This window comes from Crocuta crocuta, unplaced genomic scaffold, assembly GCF_008692635.1.
Source record: "Crocuta crocuta isolate KB4526 unplaced genomic scaffold, BGI_CrCroc_1.0 scaffold243, whole genome shotgun sequence".
Taxonomy (NCBI): domain Eukaryota; kingdom Metazoa; phylum Chordata; class Mammalia; order Carnivora; family Hyaenidae; genus Crocuta; species Crocuta crocuta.
In genome coordinates this window covers 392,216-412,315 of record NW_027529596.1, presented here as the reverse complement: position 1 = coordinate 412,315, position 20,100 = coordinate 392,216, and the positions used below count along the sequence as shown (strand labels likewise).

At 38.7% G+C, this 20,100-nt stretch overlaps 1 protein-coding gene across 1 annotated transcript in view; it reads left to right on the top strand.

Moving 5' to 3' along the window:
• Window positions 1-20,100, top strand: part of BLZF1 (basic leucine zipper nuclear factor 1) — a 31,668-nt gene that overhangs the window by 8,826 nt on the left and 2,742 nt on the right. Inside the window, exons 3-6 of the mRNA XM_077761774.1 lie at window positions 4,157-4,596; window positions 6,796-6,995; window positions 9,282-9,410; window positions 11,906-12,125. Of these exons, the coding sequence (XP_077617900.1) occupies window positions 4,157-4,596; window positions 6,796-6,995; window positions 9,282-9,410; window positions 11,906-12,125 (989 nt within the window). The remainder of the gene's footprint in view (window positions 1-4,156; window positions 4,597-6,795; window positions 6,996-9,281; window positions 9,411-11,905; window positions 12,126-20,100) is intronic.

Genomic DNA, 20,100 nt, shown 5'->3' with positions numbered 1-20,100 from the left:
AGGTAAATTTTTGTTTATTTTCTTTTAAACATTATCCTGAGGAAGCTTGCCATTTCCTATGGCTCTTTGCTGGAGAATTCCATTTCTAGGATGAGAAATTGGGAGTCAAGGTGACAAGTCATTGCTTGGTAGAATGTATATATATTATGTAATCCCTTTTAGAACATGGCTCTGTACCTCAGAAATTCTTAAGAAAGGTTTGGTTTTAATAAGACCTTACTATTGCTCTTACCAAATTGTTTTCCTAACTTCAGTTACAATGAAAAGTGATTAATATTTAATTAATAATAACTAAAGATTAATATTTAACTGATCAAGATGTCCTGATATCTAAAAGTAATTGAGGCTGACGACATTCCTCGGCTTTTTTAACTAGAAATTCTGTTTCCTGTCTTTGCCTTAGAAGGTATAAATATAAAAATACAATAGTAATGAATTCACTAAAGACTGGTCCATGACTGTTCTTAGTTAACATCCCTATAGAAATAAAATTTCTGTAGAACTATTTTTGCACCACTGATTGCACCCTTATTATATATTACCCTGTAATATATGTTCTCTTTTTATATGTATGTCCTAAATTAGATCGTAATTTCTTGAACATAGTAGTCCTCACTACCTCATAAAATATCTGGTCAATATTAGGCACTAGCAGCACTGTGACCACTCAAAGGTTATCATTATAACCATTGTTATATATGCTTGGCCTTTGACCCTCCCGTAGTTAGCATTCATTTACTGTTTATCAGCTAAAGAACACTGGGAGCAAGGCACATTACTGAAAATATAGTGGTAAACAAGAGATCGAGTCCCTACTCTCATGGGACTTATATCCTAGAGGAAGGCACAGACATAACTAGTTACACTGAAAAAAAAAAAAACCACATCAATTTTCTATTTTGATAAACAAAGAAAAGGAGAAATGCAGAGTCTTTGCTGCGGTTGTACAAAAATGGAACCCAGCCTAATCCAGAAAGGTTAGAGAAAGGCTTCCCTCAGGAAAGGTTGAACTGAGATTACAAGGATCAGAAGTAATTACCTAAAGGGAAGAGAGTTGGGAAGAATATCCTCAGCAGAGAAGTGTCTCCAGAGGAAGGAGTTTTTAAAACACTAAAACAAAACAAGTAGGGCAGGAACATAGAGTGTGAAGAAGTAAACGACAGAAGTTGAGATCCAGGAAACAGGCAGATCATGGAGGGCCCATGACCCATAGTAGGGATCTTGGTCTTCATTCTGCGTGATGCTAAGCCACACAGAGGTTTGCTGCAGACGAGAGCTGCTTTTGACTTACCGTTCGCTGTAACTGTTATATAAATTCCCTGGGCTTTTGTGGCCTGACAAAAAGCCGTGTTAGCAGAGGCAGTACTTCAGATTGATGAGGCAATATTTCTGGTTTGTGGAAAGCTTCCCAGACTAATTAACAGCCTAGCTCTGGAGTCAGATTTGGACTCAAATCCCAGTTTGACACTGATGATTTGGACAAGCTATTTAACTTTTTAAAGCCTCTGTCTTTCTAAAAAAAAAAAAAAAAGTGGGTAGTATATGCTTACCTCGTGACATAGTTGTAAAGATTACATGATAGAATGCATCTGAAGGACTTAAAAGAATCCTTGGCGCATAACAAATTGAACAAAAACTCATTATTACTGTGCATAAGCTGTGACTTCCACTTTCTCACATGTATGCTGGACTTGTAAAATGGCAAGAATTTTTTTTTTACAAGTAGTTTATTGTCAAGTTGGTTTCCATATAACACCCAGTGCTTATCCCCACAAGTGCCCTCCTCCATGCCCATCACCCCCCTCCCTCTCCACACCCATCAGTCCTCAGTTTGTTCTCAGCATTCAAGAGTCTCTCATGGTTTGCCTCCCTTCCTCTCCCCCACTATTTCCCCCCTTCTTCTCCCTCACGGTCCTCCATTAAGTTCCTCCTAATCCTCCTATACGTGCAAACATATGATATTTGTCCTTCTCTGCCTGACTTATTTCCCACAGCATAACACCCTCAAGTTCCATCCACATTGCTACAAACGGCCAGATTTCATTCTTTCTCCTTGCCATGTAGTATTCCATCGTATAGATAAACCACATCTTGATCCATTCCTCAGTTGATGGACTTGTAGGCCCTTTCAGTGATTTGGGTATTGTTGACAGTGCGGCTATGAACATTGGGGTGCATGTGCCTCTGTGCATCAGCACCCCTGTATCCCTTGGGTAAATTCCTAGCAGTGCTATTGCTGGGTCATAGGCGAGTTCTGTTGTCAATTTTTTGAGGAACCTCCACACTGTTTTCCAGAGGGGCTGTACCAGTTTACATTCCCACCAACAGTGTAGGAGGGTTCCCGTTTCTCCACATCCTCGTCAGCATCTAGAGTTCTCTGGTTTGCTCATTTTAGCCACTCTGGCGTGAGGTGGTATCTCAGTGTGGTTTTGATTTATATTTCCCTGATGAGTAGGGATCCTGAACATCGTTTCATGTGTCTGTTGGCCATCTGGGTGTCCTCTTTGGAGAAGTGTCTGTTCATATCTTCTGCCCATTTCTTTACTGGGTTGTTTGTTTTTCAGGTGTGCAGTTTGGCGAGTCCTTATATATTTTGGATATTAACCCTTTATCTGATATGTCAACCATCTTTTCCCATTCTGTTGGTTGCCTATTAGTTTTATGGATTGTTTCCTTTGCCGTGCAGAAGCTTTTAATCTTGACGAGGTCCCAATAGTTTATTTTTGCTCTTGATTCCCTTGCTTTTGGGGATGTGTCAAGTAAGAAGTTGCTGCGGTGGAGGTCAAGGAGGTTGTTTCCTGCTTTCTCCTGTAGGGTTTTGATGGTTTTCTGTCTCACGTTCAGGTGTAAAATGGCAAGAAATCTAACATGTAGCTCAAAGGAATGTTACTGGATGTACTAATTCAAGAACTCCATGTAGCTTAAGTATCATCTCAGCTGCCTCCTTCTGCCTCTTCTACTTACTTACCAGGGCAAATTCCTGGACCACTTTGTGCCTCATTTTCTCCATCTATAAAATAGAACTAATCATACCTACCTCAAAAGGTGAGTTATATGTAAAGCATTTAGAATAGTGTTTGCCACATGGCAAGTCTTTTATAAGTGTTGGTTGTTACTTAAAATTTTCTCATTTAAGACACAAGATATGGATATAGATGTCATTAAATTCATCTTGTGGAGGTTAAAACTGAGGCTCAGATAATTACAGGATTTTGTCCGTGATTGCACACATAGTAATGATGGAACTAAGATTCAAAACCACATCGTATTGATCACAGAGTTTCCGTCATCTCTCTAACACCACGCTCTTTCCACTTGCTTAGTGCCTGACGCCTGCCCTTGTGTGCTTGTCGGGCCCAGTGGGAAAGTGAGGTGGGCGTGTGCAAAGCCCACACAGTGATAATTAAAGTCCATGATTAAGTTTTGAGCTGAATATTTGAAATAGAAAGTGCATTAGGCGTTCAGAGACTGCGCTGGGACAGTTGGGAGGATTTAATGCAAAGAGTGGACCTAAAGCTAATTTCTTCTCATGGGTAAGTTAGCATCACAAATCATAGTGAGCGGCAGAGGAGGCCACTGAAGAGAGTAAGAGCTGGCAGGAACAAGGGCCTGTCAGGGCCTGGAGGAAAGACTATTGAATAGTCCTCTTAGGCAGCTTGTGCAGAGCGTTCTTGGCCAAGAGTTCACAAGAAGATGAATATATTTTGAGCAGCTGGCCCAAGAGTGCATGTCTATAGCTTGTATTTATATATTTAACTAACGTTACCAAGTGTCTGCAGTGTGCAGCACGTTCTTTCTTACCACAGCCCTGTGCGTTGTCGTCTCCACTGGGCAGAGTGTGCGCTAGAGATTCATGGAGGGCTAACTTACTTACCAGGGCCATACTAGGGAATTGAAGTCAGAACCAAATACCCCAGTTCCAAATGTCTTGCATTTTCTACCAAGAGAGAAATCATTTACTTAAGGAAAGTTTAAACCTGTAAGACTTTCCTCATCTTTTATTGACACCTGATTGTTTTGGAAACTTAATTTTTACTCTGACTCTTTTGTATTCTTTTTACTGTCGGTAATTCTGAATGTAGGATAAAGCGTCTCTTGGCATTTTTGTGGCATTTCTTTTTAGCAAGTAGCTTATGTTCTGTTTTCCCTTTTATAGTCACCCTTACTCCCACCCCAGTCCGAGGAGCAGGAGATGGAATGGAAACTGAGGAGCCACTTAAAACTGTTGAAGTTACGTCCGGAATCCAACCCATAAAGCATCACATCCTTCAGAATCCACGAAAAAAAGCAGTTCCAGGAGAGAGCCCAGGAGTTCTTCAGCTAGGGAAGATTCTCACTGAAAAGGCAGTGGAAGTCGAAGCCGTAAGAATATTAGTCCCCAAAGCTGCTATCACCCATGATGTCCCCCACAAAAATACAAAGGTTAAGTCTCTGGGACATCATAGAGGAGAATTCCTTGGTCAGTCGGAGGGAGTGGTAGAACCCAGAAAGGAACTATCAGAGGTAAAGAATATACTGGAAAAGCTCAAGAACTCTGAAAGAAGGTTACTACAAGACAAAGAAGGTCTTTCAAACCAGCTCAGAGTACAGACAGAGGTAAGAACAAATCGATTTCAAGAGCACTGCTCTTTACACCTGGACCTTCTAAGCCTGCGTGTTAGAAAACTGTACTTCCTCTTAGAATGCCATTTATTCTGGCTTGTCATTGCTCTAAAAAGTTTTCTCTTAAATTTCTCTTTCTCAGCACCTCTAGTAGAACTAGTGTATGTTGGGAACTTCTACTCTAAACCTGGTTGAAGATGCAAGGATGAGGTACTTTGGACAAGACCACCTATAAGGTGTAAAGGAAGTCACAGTTGTAAAATTCCAGACCCAAAGCTGACCGAGTTAGACTTTGAAATTGACTCGTTAACAATTTCTCTGTTAAGAATCCGTTAAGTTCCACGTGATTTTATTGATGCATACATAATACTTGGGATGCAGAGAACGGTGGGGTAAGCATTGGGGTCTTCATCGCAGTTGGAAACCAGTTGATTGTGTTTCTTTAGCCTTGACATCGCCTTACTCCTCACCCTTTGTTTCTGCTGGACGCTTCATCTTTTTGCTAGATGTTGTTAGTCTTTGTAAGCGACACTGTGGTTAGTGGTTCTTATCCAAATATATCTTTAATATTTTTAAAAGAACTAATTTCTAATTACAAAAGTAGCACATATTTATTTATAAGTATTTTAGAAAATACAAAACAGTGAAAATAGTACCAACTATAATTATATCATCCAGCCATATAAATGCATAATTATACATACTGAGTTCATTTTTGCCTTAAAACCCCCATTTTTAGTTATAAATATTTTCCAGTGTCACAGAATATTCTATTACAGTAACATCTTTTTCATTATAGTATACTCTTTCACTTACATATTCACAATTGGAAAACAAGTGTCCCCCTTTTAGCAACTGTCCTTGAATAATTTAGTGGAACAGAAAGTTACATAAAATAAACATGTTTTAATTATTTGTTTTCCTATATCCCATGCCTGTGATGGTGCAACACAAGAATGCCTTCCAAATCACACATAAGTTAATATCAGAAGAAATTTTGCATTAATCATTTTCAAAAATAGCTGGTTACAGTTATCTAGTACCTCATCCCCCTCCTCTGCCAACTCACCCGTAAATTTCAGTCTTAACTTGAAGCGACTGATGTGAAGGAGAGAAACCACAGCTGTGCCTTCGGCAGGGTTTTCAGGTAGTGGCAGCAAAGGATAAAACTTTAATTTTCTGAAAATTCAGTTATGAAAAAAATTAAGGATATCCATAAAAGCTGAATATTTCATCAAATAACTATGAAGTACACATTTATCTTTACAAATTCATTTAAATGTGTCTCTAACCCTGTCATCTGCATTTCTCTATCACCCAACTCCTCTACCCCCATTAAATGACAACCACCAGCCAAACAATTCAAAATATGTTCTTCTCTTTGATTCCTTGTCTTGGTCAAAACGTTTCTATTTGCCTAGTTACTTGCATTTTAGATATCCCGAACCACTTCCTTTCCCCCGCCCCCCGTGCCAGCATCCGTGTCCTCCAGATCAGACAGCAAGCTCTTGATTTCCCTCCTGATGAACACATTTTAGGACCCTTTTCTACATTCTCCTGCCACACAGTATTAGGTACTCAGGGTAGTTCTCACCCTGGACTGCTGCCCCAGCTCTCTGGTCTGACTCACCTCCTAGATCCTCGTCTCCTATTTTTAATAGCAACACTGTTCTTCCATCGAGTACTATATATCAATACCTGTTGTTGGAGATTTATGTTTTAGTTTCTCACATTTTAGATAAAGTGAAGAACATGCTTATAAATATTCTGAATTGCTGTCTTTGCTTAAATTCTTAAAAATCCTATGACCCAAAGAAATAAATTTTTAAATGCTGAAAAATATTTTTAAAAAGACATAAAACATTGTCATATTTTTTGGCAAAATTTATTGATTTAGTTTTCTAATATTTTGCCTTTAAATGTTAACTTGAAACTGTAATTTTTATGATAATGATTGGTACTCTTATTAGAAGAGGCTTAGTTTATAATCACATGGACTATAGATATAAATATATATAGAGAGAGATGGTTTGTACAGTTTATGAAACTTGAATACTTAATAATTGCTTTTTGATATGCACTTTAAGTAATGGAGGTCCAAATACATGAAACCTGGCTTCTCTCTTATCATTTTGCTGCTGAATGTCAGGGACATTACCTTGAGCTTATTGTAACGGTCACGTTCTCTTCTAGGTCAATCGTGAGTTAAAAAAGCTGCTAGTGGCTTCTGTTGGGGATGATCTGCAGTATCATTTTGAACGCCTAGCCCGTGAGAAAAATCAGCTTATTTTAGAAAATGAAGCCCTAGCTCAAAACACAGCTCAACTTTCTGAACAATTAGAACGTATGTCAATACAGTGTGATGTATGGCGAAGTAAATTCCTTGCCAGCAGGTATTTTCTGTTTAAATAGTATTTCATTTCCTAGTTTTTGCTGTGTCCAATTTTTTACCTATACCCCAAAGAAGTAGATTAGAGTGTGAGAATTTCTGGCTCAAATTGTCAAAGTACTTCATATATTTAAAGAGATGGACTCTCCTTCCTCTGGGTGGTCACACAGTCTCCCTAAATAGAAAAGTGGTATCACAGGATTCTCCCTCATTCCAGACTTCCAGGTAACTCATTATAGTGGAAATCATTCCTAAGACAGCATTTAAGAACCAAAACAAAACTGTAAACTCAGATGTCTTATAAATAAAATAAAATCCCCAAAAAAACCCACAGACTATTTCTCCCCACCTTGTACCTGGAAAACTCAAATTTTATTTCTCTTCTGTGCTGTGTTCTCATTGTTCTTTCAACTACGTAAGAGAGCTTCCCAGCCTTTTTCTCTCTATGCACAAACGGAATCATTTGCATGGCACACTGAATGAGGCCACTCCTCAGCAGAGGTGAAACCCCCAGGACCCTAGCCCAGGCCCACCGGACAGTTAGGAAACTGTTGTGATTCTTTGTCTGTTTAACCCCGTCCTCCCAGCTCTGAGTGACTGGAGAACGGGGTGTGGGTGTTATCCATGTGTGCATTTCCAGTGCTTACCCACATGCCGCACACATAGCATGTTTAATAACTGTTAATTCAAATTCAGTCATCTGGAGATTTCGCACATGATACCAGACATTTCCAGGCTGTACTATAAGAATCACTGGTTGTGATGAAGAAATTTGTGGGGAAGTGTTTCTTCATGTCTTAATATCTGATACTTTCCAGTAATTGATTATTCTCTCTTTGCGTGTGTGTGTGTGTTGTTGTTATTGCAGGTTCTTACTAGGAAAATTTTATTTTTTACTTTATTTTATTTTATATAATTTATTGTCAAATTGACTAACATACAGTGTGTAAAGTGTGCTCTTGATTATTCTCTTAAAGTCCTTAATTTGTTTCCTAATTGTGCTCGTATAGGATGGTATGTGGAGAAATGGATGTACTATTTATTGATATAGAATGAAAGTTCATTGTCATTGAACACGTTAAGAGGCAAATCATGCATGCGTCATACAGGTTATTGCCATATGCAACTTTCTTAACATTCTTATCAATGCTGATAGTAACATTCTAAGGGCAATTAAACTTAAACTTGACTTTATTGTTATTTTAACTGATTTAATCTTTGGTTGGTAGTCACTATGGTCCAAAACTTTAATTTTAGTTTTAAGATTTTTTTTAGCTGAATGAGCAAGCATACTTTAAAAGTTTGCTTCAAGGGGCGCCTGGGTGGCTCAGGTCATGATCTCACGGTTTGTGGGTTCGAGCCCCACATCAGGATCTGTGCTGACAGCTACTTCAAAGTCTGGATCCTGCTTCAGATTCCGTATCTCCCTCTCTCTCTGACCCTCCCCTGCTCATGCTGTCTCTCTCTCTCTCTCTCAGAAATAAATAAAACATTAAAAAATATTTTTTTAAATAAAAAAATAAAATTTTGCTTCAATTCCCTTAATAGAGAACAGGTTAAATAAACTTTGGTACATGCAATCAGAAGAAACCATGAAGTTGTTTTTTAAAAAGGGGAAGAGATATGCACTATATGCACTAATAAGATAAAAAATCACCAAGATAAATTATTAGGTTAAAAAAAAAAACAAGGCATAGAAAAGTTTGTATTAGATAATCCCCTTTTCTGTAAATAAAGTGGATGTATTTATTTTTCAACATATTCTTTTATATTGGCATATACATAAATTTTTTTTTCCAGAGAAATCCATAAGAAGCTTTATTGGTTATAAAACAAAAGGATGTGGATGTTGGACAGGAGGAAAGACTTAGTTTTCCTTATATATAAGCCTTTGTATCTTATTTTAATATTTTCCTAAAGACAATCAGGTAACTGAGTGGTAGGAAAAGAACCTGTTTTTATTTTCCTCTAAAATTTTCATTAAACTTTTTTTAATTTGTTCTATTTGGAGTAAGAGTGAGGTACATTCCCAGAGTCCCTCTGTAGGAAAGTTAAATAGCCCTTTCTTTTGTCATTTTGTAGACACATTTTTTTAAATCCCTTTAATGAGTTCTAAGATCACATATATTTTGAATGCTTTTTAGTAAAAGATATAAAAACTGAGAAGTAACTTGACTGTGTTAAGTCTTTGTAAACTTTTGAAAATGACTGTTACAAAGGTAGTATGTAAACGTCTGTAGAGAGAATTTATTTTCAGAGAATCTGTATGTGACATTTTCATCTTTTCCAGGGTTATGGCAGATGAATTAACCAACTCCAGGGCAGGCTTACAGCGTCAAAACCGTGATGCCCAGAGTGCTATTCAAGATCTCCTGAGTGAACGGGAGCAGTTTCGTCAGGAAATGATAGCTACCCAGAAGTATGGCGCCTGTTTCCACTCTGCACTCTTCTTCCTTCTCTCGCAATTTTTGTTATTGTGATAGCTCTTTAGTGTCTCTACATTTAGTAACTTATTGAGCATATACTTTGAGTAACATTTTTAGATAGATGCCCGGAAGGGAGGAAGGCTAAAAAAATAAGACCACATGCATCTTACATTTTTAATTGGGAGAGAATTAATTATAGCTATAATAGAAGTAATCTTTGGCTTTAAAAGTGGCTTTTGTTTACAGTTATAGCAGTTGTGTATGATTTTTGGTAACAGCCAAAAAGTGTACCTGTCTCTCTTTTGGAAGATCTTTTTGAGGACTGTTCTTCAGCATTAGAGTTTTTTCATGTCCAGAACTATCCAAATTGATGGTCTTCCCCAAAAGCACTTTGTACTCTATACACACATCTTCCTTGACTTAAAGTGGGGCTACATCCCAGTAAACTCATTGCAAGTTGAAAATATCCTATGTCAAAAATTAATTAAATACACGTAACCTACTGAACATCATGACTTAGCCTCGCCTACCTTAAACATGTGCGGAACACTTACACTAGCCTATAGTTGGGCAAAATTATCTAATACAAAGCCCATTTTGTCATAAAGTGTTGAGTATCTCAGGATTTGAGCACGACACTGAGAGTGAAAAACAGAATGCTCATTCAGGTACAGAATTCTGTAAGTGTATTCGTTGCTTACCCCATGATCACGTACCTTGCTGTGAGCTGTGACTCACTTCTCCTCAGCAAATGAGAGAGTATGGCGTTGCCTATTGCTAGCCCAGGAATAGATGAAGATTCAAAATTCAAAGTACCGTTTTTGTTAAATGTTACTGCTTTTGAACCATCATATAGTCAGAAAATCATTCATCTAACCATCATAAGTCAAGGGCTATAATTGATACATTACAAATCAGATCAGTAAGGGTCAAAGAGGAAATCATGGGAAATTATAAGTATGAAAACATAATACATATGACCCTTGAACAACATGAGGAGAGGGAGACTGATCCCACACACAGTTGAAAATCCATGTATAACTTGACTCTTTAAAAATGTAACTACTTATAGCCTACTCTTGACCAGAAGCCTTCCCGATAACATAAATTGTTGATGAACACGTATTTTATATATTGTGTGTGTATATACATATATATATGTTCTTATAATAAAGTAGAAAGTCATTCTTAAAAGTAAGCTAGAGAAAAGAAACTGCTACTAAAATTATAAGGAAGAGAAAATACATCTACAGTACTATACTGTATTTACTGAAAAAAAATGAGCATATAAGTTGACCTGCACAGTTCAAACCCATGTTGTTCAAGGGTAAACCATATACCAAAATACCAGATTTTGTGGGAGTCAACTAAAGCAGTGTTTAGGGGGAAATTTATAGCTTTAAACACTTATTTTAGAAAAGAAGAAAGGTCCTATCAGTAATTTAAGCTTCCTTTTTAAGAAACACAAAGAGCAAATTAAGAAGGAAGAAAATAATGAGAGCAGAAATAAATGGAAATGGCCAAATTCTAGTTCTTTGAAGAGATAAATTTAAGAAACCTCTAGGCCTTATAATCAGGGGGGAAAAGAAAGAAACACATTGCCAGTCTCAGGAATTAGGAAGGGCATACATTACCTAGATTCTATAGACATAAAAAAGATGATGTGGGGATGTTCTGAACAACCGTATGCCAATAAATTCAACTTAAATGAAATGGACAAAAGCCTTAAAAGACACAAAACTGCCAAAGGGTATTCAAGAACAAATAACCTGAATGGCCTTAACCTATTAAAGCAATTGAACTTTCAGTTAAAAACCTTCTAATAAAGGAAACTCCAGTCCTAGATGGATTTACTGGTAAACACCAGCAAACAACTAAGAAAGAAAGAAAGCCAAATTTACACAGACTCTTCCAGAAACAGAAGGGAACGCTTTCCAACTCAGTTTATGAGGCCAGCATTACCTTGATACCAAAACCAGAGGCATTATGAGAACACTACAGACCAGTATCTCCAATGAACATAAATGCAGAAGTCCTAACCAGAAGTTTAGTGAATCAAATCCGATAATATATAAAAAGGTTTATACATTATGGCCAAGTATATTTCATCCTAGAAATTGTAAGTTGGTTTATCATTCAAAAATCAGTTACTATAACTCATGAAAAAGGAAATAATAAATACACAAATCAGTAGTCTGTACTACTAGATGAGTATACTAGTATATTGTACCTGTACTAAAATATGAGAAACAAAAAAAATAAGTACTGCTTGTTGAATGACTCCCAGATAATAACCTTAATAAATATGTAAATGCTTTCTGTAAGTCTTATTTTAACCAGAATTTCCAATTTATTGAACTCTAAGAAAAAGATATGGGAAGAAAGATACTATATGATTTCAGAAGAATGTGTCACATTTCTTTAGTCTTCTTGATTTTTATGTTTTATCCTCTTACTAATATTCAGTGTTCCTGTGTGTTTGCTGCAGATTATTGGAGGAGCTCTTAGTCTCCTTGCAGTGGGGGAGAGAGCAAACCTACCACCCGAGTACACAGCCTCACACCACAGCGGAACTAGCATTAACAAATCACAAGTTGGCAAAAGCAGTCAATGCTCATCTCCTGGGAAATGTTGGCACTAACGGCCAAAAAAAGATCCCATCACCAGTTGAATTCTGCAGCACCCCAGCAGAAAAAATGGCTGAAACGGTAAAATAGTTCCCTCTTGGGGACTTCTAAGACTGTCCCCCTTACTGAAAGGTGGTATGTTACAATGCAAAATGCTTGGCGTTAGGAGTTAGGAATTATGGGATCTAAACCTGATTCTCACGCTAAAGAGCTTGTGAGCTTGGAAAACTTGTTTCTTCCTTTGTGCTTTAATCTCTTAAATATTATTACTCTGTCCTTCAAGAGAAAAATGTGATTGTTTTGAAAGGGCCTTTTAGCTACTGAATCACTGATAATCTTGTACTTGAGTTCATTTTGAAAAGAAAACGAGTGTAGAATTTTTAACTCCATAATCATGAGCTGATAATAGATTACTTCTGACATCAGAAATTATTTCATTCCCATGTATAGATATGAATGTGGCAAATACTGCAGAATCAAATAGTGTAGACCTGGTACCTACAGGCCTGGGTAAATTCAGGGTTCATGCAGATGAGCTGTTAAATACTGTGGTCTCACAGTTCTGTCGCAGCCAAGGTCACCTCCACTGCATTTTAGTATCTGCAGCTGATTTCTGTACATTGATTTTACATCTTGCAACTTTACTGAATTCATGTATTCCAGCAATTTTTTGGTGGAGTCTTTCGGGTTTTCTACAGAGTATCATGTTGTCTGGAAATAGTGAAAGTTTTACTTCTTCCTTGCCGATTTGGATGCCTATTTTATTTTTTTGTTGTTGTCTGAGTGCTGAGACTAAGATTCCCAGTACTATGTTAAAAGGTAATGGTGAGAGTGGACATCCCTGTCTTTTCCTGACCGTAGAGGTAAAGCTCTCAGTTTCTCCCCCGTTGAGGATGATATTAGCTGTGGGTCTTTTGTATGTGGCCTTTATGATGTTGAGGGATTTTCCACCAATCCCTACTTTGTTACAAATGGATGCTATATTTTGTTAAATGGTGTTTTTGCATCTATTGAGAGGATCATATGGTCTTATTCTTTCATTAATTTGGTAAATATGTTCATTGATGTGCAAATATTGAACCATCCCTGCAGCCCAGGAATAAATCCCTCTGATCATGGTGAATAATTCTTTTAGTGTATTGTTGGGTTGAGTTTGCTAATGTCTTGTTGAAAATTTTTGCATCCATGTTCATCAGGGATATTGACCTATAATGCTCTTTTTTAGTGGGGCCTTTGTCTAGTTTTGGAATCAAGGTAATGCTAACCTCACAGAAGTTTGGAAATTTACCTTCTGTTTCTGTTTTTTGGAAGAGTGTGAGAAAATTAGGTATTAACTCTTCTTTAAATGTCTGGGGTAGAATACCCCAGGAAGACATCTGGCCCTAGACTGTTGTTTGTTGGGAGATTTTTCATTACTGAATTAATTTCTTTGTTGTTGGTTATGGGTCTGTTCAAATTTTCTGTTTCTTCCTGTTTCAGTTTTGGTAATTTGTATGTTTCTAGGAATTTGTCCATTTTTTCACATTGCCCTGTTTGTGGGCATATAATATTTCATAATATTCTCTTGTGATTATTTATATTTCTGTGGTGTTGCAATCTCTCTTTTTCTCTTTTCTTTTTCTCTTTTCTTCTTGATAAGTCTGGCTAGGGGGTTATCAGTTGTATCAATTCTTTCAGAGAACCAGTTCTTAAGTTTGTTGATCTGTTAATACTGTTTTTTTTCTAGATCGTTTATTTCTGCTTTAATTTCCCCTCTTCTGCTGGCTTTCGGCTTTATTTGCTGTTCCTTTTCTAGCTCCTTTAAGTGTAAGATTAGGTTATATATTTGAGACTTTTCTTGCTTCTTTTTTTTTTTAAATTTATTTCTAGGAGAGAGAGAGAGAGACAGCATGAGCAGGGGAGGGTCAGAGAGAGAGGGAGTCACAGACTCTGAAACAGGCTCCAGGCTCTGAGCTGGCAGTCAGCACAGAGCCCGACGCGGGGCTGGAACCCACAGACCGCGAGATCATGACCTAAGCGAAAGTCGGACGCTTAACCGACTAAGCCACCCAGGCGCCCCGAGACTTTTCTTGCTTCTTGAGGTAGACCTGTATTGCAATATACTTCCCTCTTAGGACTCCCTTTGTTGCATCCCAAAGGGTTTGGACTGTTGTGTTTTCATTTTCATCGGCTTCCATGTACTTTTTATTTCTTCTGTAATTTCCTGGTTAGCCCATTCATTCTTTAGTAGGATGTTCTTTACCTCTATCTATTTTTGGTCTTTCCAAATTTTTTCTTGCAGTTGCTCTCAGGTTTCATATAGTAGGATGTTCTTTACCTCTATCTATTTTTGGTCTTTCCAAATTTTTTCTTGCAGTTCCTCTCAGGTTTCATAGTTTTGTAGTCTAAAAATATGCATGGAATGATCTCAGTCTGTTTGTTCTTGTTTAGGGCTAATTTGTGACCCAGTATGTGATCTGTTCTAAAGAATGTTCCATGTGCACTTGAAAAGAATGTGTATTCTGCTGCTTTAGGATGAAATGTCCTGATATATCTGTTAAGTCCATCTGGTCCAATGTGTCATTCAAAGCCATTATTTCCTTGTTGATTTTCTGCATAGATGATGTCCATTGCAGTAAGTGGACTTACTTACTCACCTTACTGCTATTGCATTATTATCAATGAGTTTTTTTATATTTGTTATTAGTTGATTTATATATTTGGTTGCTATCAGGTTGGGGGCATAAATATTTGTAATTGTTAGACCCTCTTGATAGACCGACACCTTAATTATGACATAATGCCTTCTTCATCTCTTGTTACGGTCTTTGTTTTAAAATCTAGTTGTCAGTACACCTGAGTGCCTCAGTCAGTTAAGTGTCTGACTCTTGATTTTGGTTCAGGTTATGATCTTATAGTTTGTGAGATCAAGCACCACATCAGGCTCTGTGCTGACAGTGCAGAGTCTGCTTGGGATTCTCTCTCTCCCTTCCTCTCTCTCTGTCCCTTCCCTGCACACTCTCTCTCTCGCAAAATAGTTAAAATAAAATCTAGTTTGTCTGATAGAAGTATGGCTACTCAAACTTTGTTTTGACATCCACTATCATGATAGATGGTTCTCCATCCCCTCACTTTCAATCTGCAGGTGTCTTTAGGTTTAAAAAAGTTTCTTATAAGCAGCATTTAGATGGGTCTTTTTTTTTTTTTAATCTGTTCTAATACCCTGTCTTTTGATTAGAGCATTTAATTCATTTACATTCAGAGTCATTATTGAAAGATATGAATTAAGTGCCATTGTGTTACCTGTAAAGCTGGTGTTTCTCGTGATGTTGTCTCTTTCCTTCTAATCTTTGTTGCTTTTGGTCTTTGTCCCCCCCCAGTGAAAGTGCCCCCTTTAATATATCTGTGGGGCTGGTTTAGTGGTCATAAACCCCTTTAGTTTATGTTTGTCTGGTTTTGTTTATCTCTCTTTCTATTCTGAATAACAGCCTGGCTGGATAAAGTATTCTTGGCTACGTATGTTTCCCACTCAGCACATTGAATATATTGTTATACCATTACCTTCTGGTCGGCCACCCTTCTCTGGACAGATCTGCTGAGAACCTGATCTACCCTTGTAGGTTAAGGACTCTTTTCCCTTGCTGCTTTCAGGAGTCTTTCCCTGTCTATTTTGTGATATTTCTAGGTGATGGCTGACTTTTGTTGAATTTAATGGGAGTTCTTTGTGCTTCTCGAATTTCAGTGTCTGTGTCATTCCCGAAATTAGGGAAGTTTTCAGCTATAATTTGCACAAATAAACTTTCTGCCTCCTTTTCTCTCACTCCATCTTCTAGGACTCCTATGATGCAAACGATACTACATTTTAGTAAGTCACTGAGTTCCCTAAGTCTGCCTTCATGAGCCAATACCTTTCTTTTCCTCTTCTTTTCATCATTAGTATTTTCCATAATTTTTTCATCTGTATCTCTGATTCATTCCTCTTTCTTCATCCTCATTGTTATGGCAATCATTCAGGTTTCCATCTCAGCTATAGTATTTTTAATTTCAGCCTAATAAGATTATAGTTCTTTTATCTGTGCAGTGAGGGATTTTCTAGTGTCTTTTATGCTTTTTTCAAGCCCAGCCAGTATCCTTATAGTTGTTTTAAATTCTGGTTCAGGCATCTTACTTATATCTGTACTAATTCATTCCTTGGTTGTTACTTCTAATTCCTATTTTCTTTTGGGGTGAATTCCTCTGTCTCGTCATTTTGTCCAGAAAAAAAAAGGCTACAACCTATGTGTGTTTTGTACTGCTTATTAAAAGAAGCCAGATCCAAAATAAAAGTAAAATATATGTAAATAAATAAATAAATAAAAATTTTAAAGATTAAAACAAAGGAAACTAGAGCCTGTTTCCCCTAGAGCTGAAGCTTTTTTTTTTAAAGTTTATTGTCAATTTGGTTTCCATATAAACACCCAGTGCTCATCCCCACAAGTCCCCTCCTTCATGTCCATCTCCTCCCACCCTCCATCAGTCCTCAGTTTGTTCTCAGCATTCAAGTGTCTCTCTTGGTTTGCCTCTCTCCCCCTCCCCCACTATTCCCTCCTTCTCCCCCATGGTCCTCCGTTAAGTTCCTCCTAATCCTCCTATACATACAAACATATGGTAACTGTCCTTCCTAGAGCTTAAGCTTTATAGCACTCTATGATCAGTAGACTTGGTGCATGCAAGGGGTTTGTGCTGGTCTTTCAGAGAAAGGGCTTATTGCCCTGATTTTTCAGGCCTACTTGCCCTCTAGAGGTACACCTGCATCAGTGCAGGTAGGTAGGTCTTGGTGGAAACCACTCCAGTCTCTACTCGGCTGCACTGTTTAGCTTACTGAGGTGGATCAGTGCTGATGGGCAGGCAGCAGAGTGGTGTTGCCCTGCTCTCTCATCCCCCGAGCGGAGAACTCATGCCTGTCGCTCTTCAGAAATCCCTCACAGAAGAGCAAACAGTCCCCACTCTTGTGTCCCTGGATTCCATCAGATTCCTTCCTTCACCCCGTGTCTGAGCTGCTCTATCTCAAGCACCCAGCTCGTTTCTAAAGTCAAAATTTTAAGGACTCACATGGCATGGCCCTGTGCTCAACTTTTGGGGGAGGGTCTTGCATAGCTTTTGCCACTTCTCAGCCTGTGCCAGGAAAGCAGTTGCACAACCACACACTGGTTCAGAGGCTCGCTGCCCTCAGCCAATGTCCCCACTCCTATGTCTGGGAACAGTGAAGCATGCTGGCACCACCCGTTCTTCTGTCCCCAAGAGGTCTTGCCACCACTCCCAAAAAACAGGGCAACCATTTCTCCCCATGTCGCCCAAGGGATCCTCAGACCATGCTATCCACTCCTGGGTCTCTACCCTCCTTCCCTACAGGATCACCACTAAGCTAAGCACCACTCCAGCAGTGGCGGACTTGTAAAACATCAGATTTTATATTCTGCTGCTTATAATACCTTGTGTCTCCATAAGCAGGGCTCCCCACCCTCTGCAACACCCACGGTTCTTCTCTCCCCCAAGTCAACTCTGTAGCTCCTACCTTCCAGGATTCTACTTGCAGGCTTGCCATTTTGTTCTCTCAGTCCTCACTTTGATTTCTTGGGTATTCAGAATGATTTGATATTTATCTAGCTTTGCTCAAGGGATGAGGCAAGCTTAGGGCCCCCTACTCCTCTGCCATCTTAACTCCTCCTCACTTTATTACCATAGTTTATGTAATCAGCATTCCTTCCTTGATATTCCCTTGACTTCTGTGACCTCACTCTTTCTTAGCCATCATACTCCCTCTCAGAATGCCTCCTCATCACATCTTTTCCTCCTTTAAATGTTGATGTTCCATAGGAATCTGTTCCCCATGCTTTTCAGACTCCCGTAGTTTCTGAAACATCATACATCTCCAACTCCTCACTACTCTGTGGCCATTCTTTTTCAGTATTTTGCAGGCTTGTGAGGCATCCTCCTATGCTCACTCTTGAGCCTTTCCTTTCATAACAGACTTTCTGTATTCTGTAGGGACTATCCTGTTCCCATGGCTTCATGCTTCAGACTTCAACAGAGACCTTGTTTTCTGGATTCAAGAGACATATCCAGCTTGACATCTCCATGTGCTGAAAATAGAACAACGTCCTTTCTCCTTGCTTTTGCATTTCTGTTTCCCCCTCCCCCTGAAAAAGAAAAAGAATCCACTTCTCCCCGTTCTCCCTCTTAGTGAATTATACCACTATATAGATGTTTTAAGTATTTCATAAAATAACGCATATAAAACTCATAAAAGATTCCAAAGTATAGTAATTTCACAATAAACAGTAGATACCATTTTTATTACTTTCTTCATCCCCCTAATCCTGTTGGTGGTACAAATCCAGCAGTTCTTTCCATTTTATCCCCTCTCCCAAGTTCAAACACCTATCCTCCAACCTCAGTTATTGCAGTAGCCTTTTTACCAATACCCCTTGCTTTTTACCTGCCTCCAGGCCATCCTCTACTGCAATTAAAGTCTCCCTCTGCAGAGAGTTATTTTTAAAATGGAAAAAAAAAATAAAAAGGAAACAGTCAACCCACTTGTGTTGGTACCCTGTTCAGACAGCTCCTAGTCTCCCACATATTGAGTCTCCATTATTCCCTACTATATAGAAGGCTTTTCACAATCTTTATTCCATCTCTTTTTCTCAAGGATTATTAGCCAGGTGTACCCACACCCTGCTCTTCAAATATGAGCAGCCTTAACCACTTTTCACTGCAGAGACATGTCATTGTATTGCAGGCCTCTGTACATGTTTTCTTTCTGCCTAGACTGTCCTCACAGCACCTCTCCACCTTTAAGAATCAGCCCTCCCTGAATCTCATTGGCAAACTGAGATGGACCTTCCCCCAGGCTTCCATTGGGCTTTGTGTATTTATCTGTGATAGCTCTTTACCATGTTCAGTTGGAGTTGTTTGATTCACGTCCTCTCTCCCTAACTATAAGCTCTGTAAGGGTGAGGACTGTACCTTATGTTTCCTCAAGATCTGGCACAGTAATCCTGTACACATAGTAGGTGCTCAGCTGTTTACAGAAGGCATCCATACCCAAAACTAAATTAATCATCTGGTTTTTTTTTTTGTTTTTTTTTTGAGAGAGACAGAGATAGCATGAGTGGGGAAGGTGCAGAGAGAGAGAGAGAGAGAGAGAGAATTCCAAGCAGGCTCCATGCTGCCAGTGCAGAGCCCAATGTGGGGCTTGAACTCATGAAACCACAAGATCATGACCTGAGTTTAAATCAAGAGTCAGATCCTTAACTGACTGGGCCACCCAGGTGCCCCTAAATTCATCATCTTGATCCCTTCTCTTCGTTGGGAAACTTGGTCACTGCCTATTCACAGTTGCTGCCAGTAGCATGTGGTAGAACTGATTGCCCCTCCTTCCTTGAAACACTCACACCCTCCTGACTTTTCTCTTTTCTCTGACCATTCTGTTTTACTATACAATTTTAGGTATCCAGAGGGCATGGTCTATATCCCCTTTTTTCCAACATTTTATCTACCACATTCTCTTAGTTAACATACCTGACAGTCCTCCTTTCTTAGTGTCTCTTGAACCTTTCAGCCCCATTGCTTCAAGGTCATCATTTGTTGGCTAGCGTACGCAGTAAACTCCCTTTCTTTGTTCTTCCCATGTCCGCTTTTAATGCCCACCCTTTACCTGCTCTTCCAACTGGGTATATAGCATGTTTGTCTGAAAGGCATCCTGCTTAAAATCCTTCCCCATCACCTTCAGGCAAAAATCCAGAAACCTGTCTGTATGGGTATGTCAGTCTCCTGCTGAACTCCTTTGGTATGTTGTTTCTCTCTCTACAGACAGAATGTAATAACAGAGTATTTCAATGCTTTTCTTATCTATTTGCCCTTCCAAATTTATAAGCAGGTTTTAGTTAAGCCCTTCATCTTTTTTTTTTTTTAATATTTTTATTTCTAGGAGAGAGACAGCGTGAGCAGGGGAGGGTCAGAGAGAGAGGGAGTCACAGACTCTGAAACAGGGTCCAGGCTCTGAACTGGCAGCCAGCACAGAGCCCGACACAAGGCT